Source organism: Tamandua tetradactyla, chromosome 14, assembly GCF_023851605.1.
Source record: "Tamandua tetradactyla isolate mTamTet1 chromosome 14, mTamTet1.pri, whole genome shotgun sequence".
Taxonomy (NCBI): domain Eukaryota; kingdom Metazoa; phylum Chordata; class Mammalia; order Pilosa; family Myrmecophagidae; genus Tamandua; species Tamandua tetradactyla.
The window spans coordinates 87,712,357-87,729,965 of record NC_135340.1 but is presented as its reverse complement, the minus strand read 5'-3'; the positions used below and the strand labels follow the sequence as shown (position 1 = coordinate 87,729,965).

Here is a 17,609-nt window from a genome sequence, read left to right as displayed (position 1 = left end):
TGGAGAGATCTGGGACTTGGGCGTCCGCTGCTAGCTTTGACGTGGCCACGTCCACATCAGGAGGGGCGACGTCCACGGTGGCCCCTTTGATGTCCCCTTGGGTGGTCTGCAAGTCCATCTTGGGTCCCTTCAGCTCCACCTTTGGAGCCTTGAAGCCGAACTTGGGGTCCTTGATGTCCACATCAGGGCCTTTGACGTCCACCGTGGGCTTCTTGATGCTGGGCATCTGGAACTTGGGCAGGTGTCCTTTGAGTCCGGCTCCATGAGCCTGCCCCGTGATCTCACCCTCGGCTGCCGGCGCCTCTGGGAGCTTCACCTCCAGCTCTGCAGGCTTCACTTGGACGTCGACGGATAGGACTTCAATGTGCAGTTCAGGGGGCTTGACTTCGCCCTCGATGGATGAGAGGGTCACGTCGCCCTTCACTTTTGGCAGAGACACGTCGACCGATGCTTCGACGGACTTGCTCGGTGCCGAGATGCCAAATGAAGGCATCTTGAAGGAGGGCATTTTGAACTTGCCGTCCTTGGCCTTGACGTCCTTCTCTCCCAGCTTGATATCTGCCCCCACTTTCACACCCTCTAGGGAGAGATCTGGGGCTTGGGCGTCCAGTGCCACCTTTGGCATGGCCACATCCACTTCAGGCAGAGTGGTGCCCGGTGTGGCAACCTTCATGTCCACTTGTGTCGCCTTCAAGTCTATCTCGGGACCCTTAAGATCACCCTTTGGACCCTTCAAGTCCAACTTGGGCATCTTGAGGTCCACATCAGGGCCTTTCAAATCCACCATTGGCATCTTCATGCTGGGCATCTGGAACTTGGGCAGGTGTCCTTTGAGTCCGGCTCCCTCGGCGTGCCCCGTGATCTCACCCTCGGCCGCCGGCACCTCCGGGAGCTTCACCTCCACCTCCTTAGGCTTCAGTTGGACGTCGACAGATGGGACTTCAATGTGGAGTTCAGGGGGCTTGACTTCGCCCTCGATGGATGGGAGGCACACGTCCCCCTTCACTTTGGGCAAAGACACGTCGACCGATGCCTCAGCGGACTTGCTCGGTGCCGAGATGCCAAATGAAGGCATCTTGAAGGAGGGCATTTTGAACTTGCCGTCCTTGGCCTTGACTCCCTTCTCTCCCAGCTTGATGTCTCCGCCAACTTTCGCAGCATCTAGGGAGAGATCTGGGGCTTGGGCGTCCACTGCCACCTTTGGCATGGCCACATCCACTTCAGGAACAGTGATGTCCGGTGTGGCACCCTTGATGTCCACTTGTGTCGCCTTCAAGTCTGTCTCGGGACCCTTAAGATCACCCTTTGGACCCTTCAAGTCCAACTTGGGCATCTTGAGGTCCACATCAGGGCCTTTCAGATCCACCGCTGGCATCTTCATGCTGGGCATCTGGAATTTGGGCAGGTGTCCTTTGAGTCCGGCTCCTTTAGCCTGCCCCGTGAGCTCAGGCTCGGCTGTCGGCGCCTCTGGGAGCTTCACCTCCAGCTCTGCAGGTTTCATTTGGACGTCGATGGGAGGTATTTCACCGCGGAGTTCAGGGGGCTTGACTTCGCCTTCGATGGATGGGAGGGACACGTCCCCCTTCACTTTTGGCAGAGACACATCGACCGATGCCTCGACGGACTTGCTCGGTGCTGAGATGCCAAATGAAGGCATCTTGAAGGACGGCATTTTGAACGTTCCGTCCTTGGCCTTGATACCCTTCTCTCCCAGCTTGACGTCTGCCCCCACTTTTGCCCCCTCGATGGAGAGATCTGGGACTTGGGCGTCCGCTGCTAGCTTCGACGTGGCCACATCCACATCAGGAAGGGCGACGTCCGCGGTGGCCCCTTTGATGTCCCCTTGGGTGGTCTGCAAGTCCATCTTGGGTCCCTTCAGCTCCACCTTTGGAGCCTTGAAGCCGAACTTGGGTACCTTGATGTCCACATCAGGGCCTTTGACGTCCACCGTGAGCTTCTTGATGCTGGGCATCTGGAACTTGGGCAGGTGTCCTTTGAGTCCGGCTCCATGAGCCTGCCCCGTGATCTCACCCTCGGCTGCCGGCGCCTCTGGGAGCTTCACCTCCAGCTCTACAGGCTTCACTTGGACGTCGACGGATGGGACTTCAATGTGCAGTTCAGGGGGCTTGACTTCGCCCTCGATGGATGAGAGGGTCACGTCGCCCTTCACTTTTGGCAGAGACACGTCGACCGATGCTTCGACGGACTTGCTCGGTGCCGAGATGCCAAATGAAGGCATCTTGAAGGAGGGCATTTTGAACTTGCCGTCCTTGGCCTTGACGTCCTTCTCTCCCAGCTTGATATCTGCCCCCACTTTCACACCCTCTAGGGAGAGATCTGGGGCTTGGGCGTCCAGTGCCACCTTTGGCATGGCCACATCCACTTCAGGCAGAGTGGTGCCCGGTGTGGCAACCTTCATGTCCACTTGTGTCGCCTTCAAGTCTATCTCGGGACCCTTAAGATCACCCTTTGGACCCTTCAAGTCCAACTTGGGCATCTTGAGGTCCACATCAGGGCCTTTCAAATCCACCGTTGGCATCTTCATGCTGGGCATCTGGAACTTGGGCAGGTGTCCTTTGAGTCCGGCTCCCTCGGCGTGCCCCGTGATCTCACCCTCGGCCGCCGGCACCTCCGGGAGCTTCACCTCCACCTCTGCAGGCTTCAGTTGGACGTCGACAGATGGGACTTCAATGTGGAGTTCAGGGGGCTTGACTTCGCCCTCGATGGATGGGAGGCACACGTCCCCCTTCACTTTGGGCAAAGACACGTCGACCGATGCCTCAGCGGACTTGCTCGGTGCCGAGATGCCAAATGAAGGCATCTTGAAGGAGGGCATTTTGAACTTGCCGTCCTTGGCCTTGACTCCCTTCTCTCCCAGCTTGATGTCTCCGCCAACTTTCGCAGCATCTAGGGAGAGATCTGGGGCTTGGGCGTCCACTGCCACCTTTGGCATGGCCACATCCACTTCAGGAACAGTGATGTCCGGTGTGGCACCCTTGATGTCCACTTGTGTCGCCTTCAAGTCTGTCTCGGGACCCTTAAGATCACCCTTTGGACCCTTCAAGTCCAACTTGGGCATCTTGAGGTCCACATCAGGGCCTTTCAGATCCACCGCTGGCATCTTCATGCTGGGCATCTGGAATTTGGGCAGGTGTCCTTTGAGTCCGGCTCCTTTAGCCTGCCCCGTGAGCTCAGGCTCGGCTGTCGGCGCCTCTGGGAGCTTCACCTCCAGCTCTGCAGGTTTCATTTGGACGTCGATGGGAGGTATTTCACCGCGGAGTTCGGGGGGCTTGACTTCGCCTTCGATGGATGGGAGGGACACGTCCCCCTTCACTTTTGGCAGAGACACATCGACCGATGCCTCGACGGACTTGCTCGGTGCTGAGATGCCAAATGAAGGCATCTTGAAGGACGGCATTTTGAACGTTCCGTCCTTGGCCTTGATACCCTTCTCTCCCAGCTTGACGTCTGCCCCCACTTTTGCCCCCTCGATGGAGAGATCTGGGACTTGGGCGTCCGCTGCTAGCTTTGACGTGGCCACGTCCACATCAGGAGGGGCGACGTCCACGGTGGCCCCTTTGATGTCCCCTTGGGTGGTCTGCAAGTCCATCTTGGGTCCCTTCAGCTCCACCTTTGGAGCCTTGAAGCCGAACTTGGGTACCTTGATGTCCACATCAGGGCCTTTGACGTCCACCGTGGGCTTCTTGATGCTGGGCATCTGGAACTTGGGCAGGTGTCCTTTGAGTCCGGCTCCATGAGCCTGCCCCGTGATCTCACCCTCGGCTGCCGGCGCCTCTGGGAGCTTCACCTCCAGCTCTGCAGGCTTCACTTGGACGTCGACGGATGGGACTTCAATGTGCAGTTCAGGGGGCTTGACTTCGCCCTCGATGGATGAGAGGGTCACGTCGCCCTTCACTTTTGGCAGAGACACGTCGACCGATGCTTCGACGGACTTGCTCGGTGCCGAGATGCCAAATGAAGGCATCTTGAAGGAGGGCATTTTGAACTTGTCGTCCTTGGCCTTGACGTCTTTCTCTCCCAGCTTGATATCTGCCCCCACTTTCACACCCTCTAGGGAGAGATCTGGGGCTTGGGCGTCCAGTGCCACCTTTGGCATGGCCACATCCACTTCAGGCAGAGTGGTGCCCGGTGTGGCAACCTTCATGTCCACTTGTGTCGCCTTCAAGTCTATCTCGGGACCCTTAAGATCACCCTTTGGACCCTTCAAGTCCAACTTGGGCATCTTGAGGTCCACATCAGGGCCTTTCAAATCCACCGTTGGCATCTTCATGCTGGGCATCTGGAACTTGGGCAGGTGTCCTTTGAGTCCGGCTCCCTCGGCGTGCCCCGTGATCTCACCCTCGGCCACCGGCACCTCCGGGAGCTTCACCTCCACCTCTGCAGGCTTCAGTTGGACGTCGACAGATGGGACTTCAATGTGGAGTTCATGGGGCTTGACTTCGCCCTCGATGGATGGGAGGCACACGTCCCCCTTCACTTTGGGCAAAGACACGTCGACCGATGCCTCAGCGGACTTGCTCGGTGCCGAGATGCCAAATGAAGGCATCTTGAAGGAGGGCATTTTGAACTTGCCGTCCTTGGCCTTGACTCCCTTCTCTCCCACCTTGATGTCTCCGTCAACTTTCGCAGCATCTAGGGAGAGATCTGGGGCTTGGGCGTCCACTGCCACCTTTGGCATGGCCACATCCACTTCAGGAACAGTGATGTCCGGTGTGGCACCCTTGATGTCCACTTGTGTCGCCTTCAAGTCTGTCTCGGGACCCTTAAGATCACCCTTTGGACCCTTCAAGTCCAACTTGGGCATCTTGAGGTCCACATCAGGGCCTTTCAGATCCACCGCTGGCATCTTCATGCTGGGCATCTGGAATTTGGGCAGGTGTCCTTTGAGTCCGGCTCCTTTAGCCTGCCCCGTAAGCTCAGGCTCGGCTGTCGGCGCCTCTGGGAGCTTCACCTCCAGCTCTGCAGGTTTCATTTGGACGTCGATGGGAGGTATTTCACCGCGGAGTTCGGGGGGCTTGACTTCGCCTTCGATGGATGGGAGGGACACGTCCCCCTTCACTTTTGGCAGAGACACATCGACCGATGCCTCGACGGACTTGCTCGGTGCTGAGATGCCAAATGAAGGCATCTTGAAGGACGGCATTTTGAACGTTCCGTCCTTGGCCTTGATACCCTTCTCTCCCAGCTTGACGTCTGCCCCCACTTTTGCCCCCTCGATGGAGAGATCTGGGACTTGGGCGTCCGCTGCTAGCTTCGACGTGGCCACATCCACATCAGGAAGGGCGACGTCCGCGGTGGCCCTTTTGATGTCCCCTTGGGTGGTCTGCAAGTCCATCTTGGGTCCCTTCAGCTCCACCTTTGGAGCCTTGAAGCCGAACTTGGGTACCTTGATGTCCACATCAGGGCCTTTGACGTCCACCGTGGGCTTCTTGATGCTGGGCATCTGGAACTTGGGCAGGTGTCCTTTGAGTCCGGCTCCATGAGCCTGCCCCGTGATCTCACCCTCGGCTGCCGGCGCCTCTGGGAGCTTCACCTCCAGCTCTGCAGGCTTCACTTGGACGTCGACGGATGGGACTTCAATGTGCAGTTCAGGGGGCTTGACTTCGCCCTCGATGGATGAGAGGGTCACGTCGCCCTTCACTTTTGGCAGAGACACGTCGACCGATGCTTCGACGGACTTGCTCGGTGCCGAGATGCCAAATGAAGGCATCTTGAAGGAGGGCATTTTGAACTTGCCGTCCTTGGCCTTGACGTCCTTCTCTCCCAGCTTGATATCTGCCCCCACTTTCACACCCTCTAGGGAGAGATCTGGGGCTTGGGCGTCCAGTGCCACCTTTGGCATGGCCACATCCACTTCAGGCAGAGTGGTGCCCGGTGTGGCAACCTTCATGTCCACTTGTGTCGCCTTCAAGTCTATCTCGGGACCCTTAAGATCACCCTTTGGACCCTTCAAGTCCAACTTGGGCATCTTGAGGTCCACATCAGGGCCTTTCAAATCCACCGTTGGCATCTTCATGCTGGGCATCTGGAACTTGGGCAGGTGTCCTTTGAGTCCGGCTCCCTCGGCGTGCCCCGTGATCTCACCCTCGGCCGCCGGCACCTCCGGGAGCTTCACCTCCACCTCTGCAGGCTTCAGTTGGACGTCGACAGATGGGACTTCAATGTGGAGTTCAGGGGGCTTGACTTCGCCCTCGATGGATGGGAGGCACACGTCCCCCTTCACTTTGGGCAAAGACACATCGACCGATGCCTCAGCGGACTTGCTCGGTGCCGAGATGCCAAATGAAGGCATCTTGAAGGAGGGCATTTTGAACTTGCCGTCCTTGGCCTTGACTCCCTTCTCTCCCAGCTTGATGTCTCCGCCAACTTTCGCAGCATCTAGGGAGAGATCTGGGGCTTGGGCGTCCACTGCCACCTTTGGCATGGCCACATCCACTTCAGGAACAGTGATGTCCGGTGTGGCACCCTTGATGTCCACTTGTGTCGCCTTCAAGTCTGTCTCGGGACCCTTAAGATCACCCTTTGGACCCTTCAAGTCCAACTTGGGCATCTTGAGGTCCACATCAGGGCCTTTCAGATCCACCGCTGGCATCTTCATGCTGGGCATCTGGAATTTGGGCAGGTGTCCTTTGAGTCCGGCTCCTTTAGCCTGCCCCGTGAGCTCAGGCTCGGCTGTCGGCGCCTCTGGGAGCTTCACCTCCAGCTCTGCAGGTTTCATTTGGACGTCGATGGGAGGTATTTCACCGCGGAGTTCGGGGGGCTTGACTTCGCCTTCGATGGATGGGAGGGACACGTCCCCCTTCACTTTTGGCAGAGACACATCGACCGATGCCTCGACGGACTTGCTCGGTGCTGAGATGCCAAATGAAGGCATCTTGAAGGACGGCATTTTGAACGTTCCGTCCTTGGCCTTGATACCCTTCTCTCCCAGCTTGACGTCTGCCCCCACTTTTGCCCCCTCGATGGAGAGATCTGGGACTTGGGCGTCCGCTGCTAGCTTTGACGTGGCCACGTCCACATCAGGAGGGGCGACGTCCACGGTGGCCCCTTTGATGTCCCCTTGGGTGGTCTGCAAGTCCATCTTGGGTCCCTTCAGCTCCACCTTTGGAGCCTTGAAGCCGAACTTGGGTACCTTGATGTCCACATCAGGGCCTTTGACGTCCACCGTGGGCTTCTTGATGCTGGGCATCTGGAACTTGGGCAGGTGTCCTTTGAGTCCGGCTCCATGAGCCTGCCCCGTGATCTCACCCTCGGCTGCCGGCGCCTCTGGGAGCTTCACCTCCAGCTCTGCAGGCTTCACTTGGACGTCGACGGATGGGACTTCAATGTGCAGTTCAGGGGGCTTGACTTCGCCCTCGATGGATGAGAGGGTCACGTCGCCCTTCACTTTTGGCAGAGACACGTCGACCGATGCTTCGACGGACTTGCTCGGTGCCGAGATGCCAAATGAAGGCATCTTGAAGGAGGGCATTTTGAACTTGCCGTCCTTGGCCTTGACGTCCTTCTCTCCCAGCTTGATATCTGCCCCCACTTTCACACCCTCTAGGGAGAGATCTGGGGCTTGGGCGTCCAGTGCCACCTTTGGCATGGCCACATCCACTTCAGGCAGAGTGGTGCCCGGTGTGGCAACCTTCATGTCCACTTGTGTCGCCTTCAAGTCTATCTCGGGACCCTTAAGATCACCCTTTGGACCCTTCAAGTCCAACTTGGGCATCTTGAGGTCCACATCAGGGCCTTTCAAATCCACCGTTGGCATCTTCATGCTGGGCATCTGGAACTTGGGCAGGTGTCCTTTGAGTCCGGCTCCCTCGGCGTGCCCCGTGATCTCACCCTCGGCCGCCGGCACCTCCGGGAGCTTCACCTCCACCTCTGCAGGCTTCAGTTGGACGTCGACAGATGGGACTTCAATGTGGAGTTCAGGGGGCTTGACTTCGCCCTCGATGGATGGGAGGCACACGTCCCCCTTCACTTTGGGCAAAGACACATCGACCGATGCCTCAGCGGACTTGCTCGGTGCCGAGATGCCAAATGAAGGCATCTTGAAGGAGGGCATTTTGAACTTGCCGTCCTTGGCCTTGACTCCCTTCTCTCCCAGCTTGATGTCTCCGCCAACTTTCGCAGCATCTAGGGAGAGATCTGGGGCTTGGGCGTCCACTGCCACCTTTGGCATGGCCACATCCACTTCAGGAACAGTGATGTCCGGTGTGGCACCCTTGATGTCCACTTGTGTCGCCTTCAAGTCTGTCTCGGGACCCTTAAGATCACCCTTTGGACCCTTCAAGTCCAACTTGGGCATCTTGAGGTCCACATCAGGGCCTTTCAGATCCACCGCTGGCATCTTCATGCTGGGCATCTGGAATTTGGGCAGGTGTCCTTTGAGTCCGGCTCCTTTAGCCTGCCCCGTGAGCTCAGGCTCGGCTGTCGGCGCCTCTGGGAGCTTCACCTCCAGCTCTGCAGGTTTCATTTGGACGTCGATGGGAGGTATTTCACCGCGGAGTTCGGGGGGCTTGACTTCGCCTTCGATGGATGGGAGGGACACGTCCCCCTTCACTTTTGGCAGAGACACATCGACCGATGCCTCGACGGACTTGCTCGGTGCTGAGATGCCAAATGAAGGCATCTTGAAGGACGGCATTTTGAACGTTCCGTCCTTGGCCTTGATACCCTTCTCTCCCAGCTTGACGTCTGCCCCCACTTTTGCCCCCTCGATGGAGAGATCTGGGACTTGGGCGTCCGCTGCTAGCTTTGACGTGGCCACGTCCACATCAGGAGGGGCGACGTCCACGGTGGCCCCTTTGATGTCCCCTTGGGTGGTCTGCAAGTCCATCTTGGGTCCCTTCAGCTCCACCTTTGGAGCCTTGAAGCCGAACTTGGGTACCTTGATGTCCACATCAGGGCCTTTGACGTCCACCGTGGGCTTCTTGATGCTGGGCATCTGGAACTTGGGCAGGTGTCCTTTGAGTCCGGCTCCATGAGCCTGCCCCGTGATCTCACCCTCGGCTGCCGGCGCCTCTGGGAGCTTCACCTCCAGCTCTGCAGGCTTCACTTGGACGTCGACGGATGGGACTTCAATGTGCAGTTCAGGGGGCTTGACTTCGCCCTCGATGGATGAGAGGGTCACGTCGCCCTTCACTTTTGGCAGAGACACGTCGACCGATGCTTCGACGGACTTGCTCGGTGCCGAGATGCCAAATGAAGGCATCTTGAAGGAGGGCATTTTGAACTTGCCGTCCTTGGCCTTGACGTCCTTCTCTCCCAGCTTGATATCTGCCCCCACTTTCACACCCTCTAGGGAGAGATCTGGGGCTTGGGCGTCCAGTGCCACCTTTGGCATGGCCACATCCACTTCAGGCAGAGTGGTGCCCGGTGTGGCAACCTTCATGTCCACTTGTGTCGCCTTCAAGTCTATCTCGGGACCCTTAAGATCACCCTTTGGACCCTTCAAGTCCAACTTGGGCATCTTGAGGTCCACATCAGGGCCTTTCAAATCCACCGTTGGCATCTTCATGCTGGGCATCTGGAACTTGGGCAGGTGTCCTTTGAGTCCGGCTCCCTCGGCGTGCCCCGTGATCTCACCCTCGGCCGCCGGCACCTCCGGGAGCTTCACCTCCACCTCTGCAGGCTTCAGTTGGACGTCGACAGATGGGACTTCAATGTGGAGTTCAGGGGGCTTGACTTCGCCCTCGATGGATGGGAGGCACACGTCCCCCTTCACTTTGGGCAAAGACACATCGACCGATGCCTCAGCGGACTTGCTCGGTGCCGAGATGCCAAATGAAGGCATCTTGAAGGAGGGCATTTTGAACTTGCCGTCCTTGGCCTTGACTCCCTTCTCTCCCAGCTTGATGTCTCCGCCAACTTTCGCAGCATCTAGGGAGAGATCTGGGGCTTGGGCGTCCACTGCCACCTTTGGCATGGCCACATCCACTTCAGGAACAGTGATGTCCGGTGTGGCACCCTTGATGTCCACTTGTGTCGCCTTCAAGTCTGTCTCGGGACCCTTAAGATCACCCTTTGGACCCTTCAAGTCCAACTTGGGCATCTTGAGGTCCACATCAGGGCCTTTCAGATCCACCGCTGGCATCTTCATGCTGGGCATCTGGAATTTGGGCAGGTGTCCTTTGAGTCCGGCTCCTTTAGCCTGCCCCGTGAGCTCAGGCTCGGCTGTCGGCGCCTCTGGGAGCTTCACCTCCAGCTCTGCAGGTTTCATTTGGACGTCGATGGGAGGTATTTCACCGCGGAGTTCGGGGGGCTTGACTTCGCCTTCGATGGATGGGAGGGACACGTCCCCCTTCACTTTTGGCAGAGACACATCGACCGATGCCTCGACGGACTTGCTCGGTGCTGAGATGCCAAATGAAGGCATCTTGAAGGACGGCATTTTGAACGTTCCGTCCTTGGCCTTGATACCCTTCTCTCCCAGCTTGACGTCTGCCCCCACTTTTGCCCCCTCGATGGAGAGATCTGGGACTTGGGCGTCCGCTGCTAGCTTCGACGTGGCCACATCCACATCAGGAAGGGCGACGTCCGCGGTGGCCCTTTTGATGTCCCCTTGGGTGGTCTGCAAGTCCATCTTGGGTCCCTTCAGCTCCACCTTTGGAGCCTTGAAGCCGAACTTGGGTACCTTGATGTCCACATCAGGGCCTTTGACGTCCACCGTGGGCTTCTTGATGCTGGGCATCTGGAACTTGGGCAGGTGTCCTTTGAGTCCGGCTCCATGAGCCTGCCCCGTGATCTCACCCTCGGCTGCCGGCGCCTCTGGGAGCTTCACCTCCAGCTCTGCAGGCTTCACTTGGACGTCGACGGATGGGACTTCAATGTGCAGTTCAGGGGGCTTGACTTCGCCCTCGATGGATGAGAGGGTCACGTCGCCCTTCACTTTTGGCAGAGACACGTCGACCGATGCTTCGACGGACTTGCTCGGTGCCGAGATGCCAAATGAAGGCATCTTGAAGGAGGGCATTTTGAACTTGCCGTCCTTGGCCTTGACGTCTTTCTCTCCCAGCTTGATATCTGCCCCCACTTTCACACCCTCTAGGGAGAGATCTGGGGCTTGGGCGTCCAGTGCCACCTTTGGCATGGCCACATCCACTTCAGGCAGAGTGGTGCCCGGTGTGGCAACCTTCATGTCCACTTGTGTCGCCTTCAAGTCTATCTCGGGACCCTTAAGATCACCCTTTGGACCCTTCAAGTCCAACTTGGGCATCTTGAGGTCCACATCAGGGCCTTTCAAATCCACCGTTGGCATCTTCATGCTGGGCATCTGGAACTTGGGCAGGTGTCCTTTGAGTCCGGCTCCCTCGGCGTGCCCCGTGATCTCACCCTCAGCCGCCGGCACCTCCGGGAGCTTCACCTCCACCTCTGCAGGCTTCAGTTGGACGTCGACAGATGGGACTTCAATGTGGAGTTCAGGGGGCTTGACTTCGCCCTCGATGGATGGGAGGCACACGTCCCCTTTCACTTTGGGCAAAGACACATCGACCGATGCCTCGACGGACTTGCTCGGTGCCGAGATGCCAAATGAAGGCATCTTGAAGGAGGGCATTTTGAACTTGCCGTCCTTGGCCTTGACTCCCTTCTCTCCCAGCTTGATGTCTCCGCCAACTTTCGCAGCATCTAGGGAGAGATCTGGGGCTTGGGCGTCCAGTGCCACCTTTGGCATGGCCACATCCACTTCAGGAACAGTGGGGTCCGGTGTGGCACCCTTGATGTCCACTTGTGTCGCCTTCAAGTCTATCTCGGGACCCTTAAGATCACCCTTTGGACCCTTCAAGTCCAACTTGGGCATCTTGAGGTCCACATCAGGGCCTTTCAAATCCACCGTTGGCATCTTCATGCTGGGCATCTGGAACTTGGGCAGGTGTCCTTTGAGTCCGGCTCCCTCGGCGTGCCCCGTGATCTCACCCTCGGCCGCCGGCACCTCCGGGAGCTTCACCTCCACCTCTGCAGGCTTCAGTTGGACGTCGACAGATGGGACTTCAATGTGGAGTTCAGGGGGCTTGACTTCGCCCTCGATGGATGGGAGGGTCACGTCCCCCTTCACTTTGGGCAAAGACACGTTGACCGATGCCTCGACGGACTTGCTCGGTGCCGAGATGCCAAATGAAGGCATCTTGAAGGAGGGCATTTTGAACTTGCCGTCCTTGGCCTTGACTCCCTTCTCTCCCAGCTTGACGTCTGCCCCCACTTTTGCCCCCTCGATGGAGAGATCTGGGACTTGGGCGTTCGCTGCCAGCTTCAGTGTGTCCACGTCCACCTCAGGAAGGGTGACGTCCACGGTGGCCCCTTTGATGTCCCCTTGGGTGGTCTGCAAGTCCATCTTGGGTCCCTTAAGCTCCACCTTTGGAGCCTTGAAGACGAACTTGGGTACCTTGATGTCCACATCAGGGCCTTTGACGTCCACCGTGGGCTTCTTGATGCTGGGCATCTGGAACTTGGGCAGGTGTCCTTTGAGTCCGGCTCCATGAGCCTGCCCCGTGATCTCACCCTCGGCCGCCGGCGCCTCTGGGATCTTCACCTCCACCTCTGCAGGCTGCACTTGGACGTCGATGGATGGGACTTCAGTGTGCAGTTCAGGGGGCTTGACTTCACCCTCGATGGATGGGAGGCACACGTCCCCCTTCACTTTGGGCAAAGACACGTCGACCGATGCCTCAACGGACTTGCTCGGTGCCGAGATGCCAAATGAAGGCATCTTGAATGAGGGCATTTTGAACTTGCCGTCCTTGGCCTTGACTCCCTTCTCTCCCAACTTGATGTCTCCACCAACTTTCGCAGCATCTAGGGAGAGATCTGGGGCTTGGGTGTCCACTGCCACCTTTGGCATGGCCACATCCACTTCAGGCAGAGTGGTGCCCGGTGTGGCAACCTTCATGTCCACTTGTGTCGCCTTCAAGTCTATCTCGGGACCCTTAAGATCACCCTTTGGACCCTTCAAGTCCAACTTGGGCATCTTGAGGTCCACATCAGGGCCTTTCAAATCCACCGTTGGCATCTTCATGCTGGGCATCTGGAACTTGGGCAGGTGTCCTTTGAGTCCGGCTCCCTCGGCGTGCCCCGTGATCTCACCCTCGGCCGCCGGCACCTCCGGGTGCTTCACCTCCACCTCTGCATTCTTCAGTTGGACATCGACAGATGGGACTTCTATGTGGAGTTCAGGGGGCTTGACTTCGCCCTCGATGGATGGGAGGCACACGTCCCCCTTCACTTTGGGCAAAGACACATCGACCGATGCCTCAACGGACTTGCTTGGTGCCGAGATGCCAAATGAAGGCATCTTGAAGGAGGGCATTTTGAACTTGCCGTCCTTCGCCTTGACGTCCTTCTCTCCCAATTTGATATCTGCCCCCACTTTCACACCCTTTAGGGAGAGATCTTGGGCTTGGGCGTCCACTGCCACCTTTGGCATGGCCACATCCACTTCAGGAAGAGTGGTGCCTGGTGTGGCACCCTTGATATCCACTTGTGTCGCCTTCAAGTCTATCTCGGGACCCTTAAGATCACCCTTTGGACCCTTCAAGTCCAACTTGGGCATCTTGAGGTCCACATCAGGGTCTTTCAAATCCACTTCTGGCATCTTCATGCTGGGCATCTGGAACTTGGGTAGTTCTCCTTTCATATATTCCCGTTCTCTTTCATCCTCTTCTTCGACCACAGTAACTTCTCCCTGTTTTATTCTTCTTGTGTTATCCTCAATTTCTATTTCTTTCAATGTTATTCTGCCTCTCATTTGGATTTCACCTTCCTTACCTTGTATTGATGCGATCTTTTCAACATTGTGAGTAGAATTTTCTTCAGTGGTTGCTCCTTCTTTTCTTGAATATGTTGCCCCATAAGATGGCATCCTAAATTTGGGCAATTTGAACTTGCTTTCTTTGCTGATCACATCCTTTTCTTCCAGCTCAGGTATCTCCCGCTGCATCCCTTCTCCTTTTCTCTCCTTAATAATTATTGCCTTTAACTCCTTGGCATCTTCCGCATTTTGTCCATCTTCTCCATATGATTTTACTTGTTTCTTTGCAGTTTCAACTGTTTCTTGGCTTCCTCTTCTGTCTTCTTTTTCTTGTTTATGTATTTCTCCTACTCCTTTTTGCCCCTTGGTGGGGGACCAACCAAATGATGGTATTTTGAACCTGGGCATTCTCATCTTCCCCTCACTGTCCTCCATGTTCTTTTCCTCTTGCTCAGCCACCTCTTTCTTGGGTTTATCATCTTCTCCAGAGATCTTGCCCTGACTCCATCCTGTCTGGTCAGTGGTGAATCCTCTTTCATTCTCCACCATTTTTTGTTTTGAAAATCCAAATTTTGGCACCTGTAAATTGGGTATCCGCACCTGGATTTCTCCCGGTGCCCTCTGCATGCCACCAGCATCGCTGGTGTCCTGCAGTGATAGTCTAGCAATACCCATTTCCAGGCCCTGTATTTCACCCTGGTCACCATCCTCTGTGAGCATGGGGGCAGAGCTGACCCCTAGAGTTTTTTGCCTCGGGGTGTCTGCATGGGCCCTGGCTGTCTTGGTCTTCTTCCTAGGTCTAGGTGCAGAGCTTGCCACCTGCCCCAGGACCCCATCCCTGCGGCTGGGGCTGCTGGGCCTGGACTTGCCCTCTGCAGGCTCTGCCTCTGGGATCTCTGAGGCCATCTCCTCTTCATCCTGCCTCTGGATCTCCCAGTGCTCTGCTTTTTCTGGGACCCCAGCATGGGTGGCCCTGTCTTGGGCCCCTCTGTTGGGGTATCCTGCCTGTGTCTGGCCCAGCCCAGAGCCCATCCGGAATCGCAGGTTTAGAAACCTCCCCCTCCGCTGGCTGCCTGGCCTGCCCTCTGCTTCCTGCTCCTCCGTCAGACACTGGGCCTCCGTATCTGTGCTCGTGGGGGACACATAACCAGTGTCCCGCTCGCTGGCCTCCGAGGAGCTGTGTGAACGCCGGGGCCCCCGCTTGGTTCTTATGGATTGGAACTTGGGCCAGGAGAGCCTCTCCTTCTGGGGTCGCCTGCTTCTTCCTTCCCTGGCTTTGGTGATGAGCTTCTCTTGGTCTCCACCTCCTTCCAGGGTCTTTGTGGGGGTGTCTGTGTCCCCATCAGTGACATCCCGGTCCTGAAACACAGGTGGAGGTGGTGCGCGGGTGCCTGGGCTGGAGCAGCGGGGTGAGGGGGTAGCGGGTGCGGGATCCCAGCCTGGAGCAGGGTCGGCAGCGGGGTGGGGCAGGGGGAGGTTCACAGGGTGTGTGCTTACCTTCTCTGCCCCCTCGGGGTCCCGCTGAGCTGTGCGGGAAGTTTTCTGGTCCTCTCTGGCAGGAAGTTTCCGTTTGATTGTGAATTGAACCTTGTACGGCTCTGAGTACTGAAGGATTTTTAGAGCGTCTTCATATTTAATGTTGTCAAAGAATATGGTTGTGCTGAGCAGCTGATCTCCTAGACAAGGAAAGCGTGTGCCTGGGCCTCAGCACCCTTGGTCTGGGGTGGGGGTGGGGGTCTCTGCAGGGAAAGGAAGGCAATTCCTGCTGCCTACCCACTCCTCCCCTCCAGTCAGCTGTGGGTGGTGGGGGCTCCAACTGGGAAGGCGTTGACCCTGATTTCACAGATGAGAAAAACAAGGTGCAGAGTGGGACTCAAGCCTGGGGGCGGGGGGTGGTCCTTCTAGGTCAACCTCAAGGACCCCCAGTCTTGGCAGGAATGGGGCTGGTTTGAGTACCTTCTTGCAGCCTGAGGAGCTTGGCGGCCGAGGAGTCCTTCAGCACTTGCTTGACAAAGATCCCCTGGGCTCCTCCGCCGGCCACACTGTAGCCGCTGGCCCCTGCCTCCACCTCCGTCGTCAGCACCTCTGTCGCTTCCTGCTCAGACCAGGCCAAAAGCACACGGCACCACAGTGAGCACGCAAGTGTCCCTCCATAGACTCTGGAGTGTCACTGTTGGGGGCTGCCTCTCCCTCCCTCCTGTCCATCATCCCAGGTGGCACAGTCAGGGTGGATGCACCAGGTCAGATGGACCCAGGTTGCTGAGCCTGAGCTGTACTGGCCATTCAGATCTGGCAGAGCTTGGGGAGCAGAGGGTGTGCCTGGGAGTCTGGACTCAACCTCTAGGCAGGAACACCATAGTGGGGCAAGGGTCTCAGGAAAAGCCTGAGCCAGACCACTAGGTTTTTGGAGTTTCTGCCCCCCAGTCTGGACCCAATGAGGGGACCAAGTTTCTCTTCGCCTATGCACAGATGCTCCCAGTGACAGTGGCACTCAGCTAGCCATCTTGGTCCTCCTTCTCCTCTTGCTCTGACCCTTCCCGGGGGATGACGGGGTGATGTGCGGTATGGAAGGCAGCCCCCCAACCCTCAGCTTCCACAATACCCACCTCTGGATGACTCATCTTGGAAAACGTCCGGGAGTCCCCTGAATCCCGTTTCCACCAGGATTTCCGTCTCCCAGAAGAGCCCCGCCTGCCCGGGGTGTCTTCCTGCAGCCACAGATGTCTGGAGTTATTCCCCTGCCCCAGCCCAAGGGACAGGGAGGGACACAGATAGGTTTGGCATCGGGTCAGGAGACCCGGGCTCAGAGAAGCCCTGGGACTGCCCAGGCACCACTGTGCACCGAGGCAACTGTATCCCTCCCACCATGGAAGAGGCAGCCCTTGGTCTTTGTGCTTCCCGACAAGGGCCCAGCCCACAACCCCCACTCCCACACCTTTGGGTAAGCCCCATGGCAAATTTGGATTTTGTATGGAGGGGGGTAAGAAATAAATTTAAATGTGCAAAACCAGCTCCTAAAGGTGGCATGCTCCTTCCAGTCCCTTTGCACAGGCCTCCCCTCCAGAGGCCGTGATGGGGACCCTTGTTTGTGCCTCATCTCCAAAGCAGTGAGTGTGTATTGTGCAAGATCATATGTTGTGCAGGTACATGTGTTGTGCACATCTGTGTGTCGTGCAGGTGCATGTGTTGTGCAAGATCATGTGTTGTGCAGGTGCACATGTTGTGCATGTCCATGTGTTGTGCAGGTACATGTGTCATGCAGGTGTGTGTGTCACGCAGGTGCATGGACACACGTCCTGAAACTCTTCCATTACCCTTCAATAAAAGAGCAAGAACATCAGCTCACACAGGTGCTCAGGAGACCTGCAAGGCGGTGCCTCCACTGTCCCTTAACTAGTGAAGATGAGAGGGCTGTGGGGGTGGGGGGGTGGGCAGAGGTGTTAGAGCGAATGGCCAGGTGGGCACAGCTGTGAGCCCAGTGGGCAGCAGCTTGAATGCACAGCTTGGATGCACAGACTCCTGCAAGGTGCCCACACAGGCTTACCCGGAGCCCAAAGTCAGTGCCCTCAACTGCACATTCGTAGACAGGAGACGATCCCTGTGGTCGTGGCCGAATGTTCTCGCCTGCAGGCCCTTCGGTCACCTGGCCAGAAGAGAGAATCCAGATACCCTCTGACCCTGGGGCCCTGCACAGGCCCAAGAATGGAAGGGGGCATAGGTCTGAGGAGAGCATGATCCCTTCCCGGGCCTCACTTACAGAACGGTCCTCTTCGGTTTCTGCATCTGGCTCCTCAGGCTGAAGCTGCCGTCCAGACACTGCAGAGAGAGGGGCTGAGTGAGTGCATGTGGGTGGGCA

The 17,609-nt window shown here is 57.3% G+C and overlaps 1 protein-coding gene across 1 annotated transcript in view; it reads right to left on the bottom strand.

Moving 5' to 3' along the window:
- Positions 1-17,609, bottom strand: part of AHNAK2 (AHNAK nucleoprotein 2) — a 54,883-nt gene that overhangs the window by 7,888 nt on the left and 29,386 nt on the right. Inside the window, exons 2-10 of the mRNA XM_077126750.1 lie at positions 17,511-17,569; positions 17,298-17,396; positions 16,360-16,461; positions 15,710-15,848; positions 15,251-15,429; positions 10,033-15,112; positions 4,754-9,990; positions 3,049-4,690; positions 286-3,006 (exon numbers count right to left, since the gene is read on the bottom strand). Of these exons, the coding sequence (XP_076982865.1) occupies positions 286-3,006; positions 3,049-4,690; positions 4,754-9,990; positions 10,033-15,112; positions 15,251-15,429; positions 15,710-15,848; positions 16,360-16,461; positions 17,298-17,396; positions 17,511-17,569 (15,258 nt within the window). The remainder of the gene's footprint in view (positions 1-285; positions 3,007-3,048; positions 4,691-4,753; positions 9,991-10,032; positions 15,113-15,250; positions 15,430-15,709; positions 15,849-16,359; positions 16,462-17,297; positions 17,397-17,510; positions 17,570-17,609) is intronic.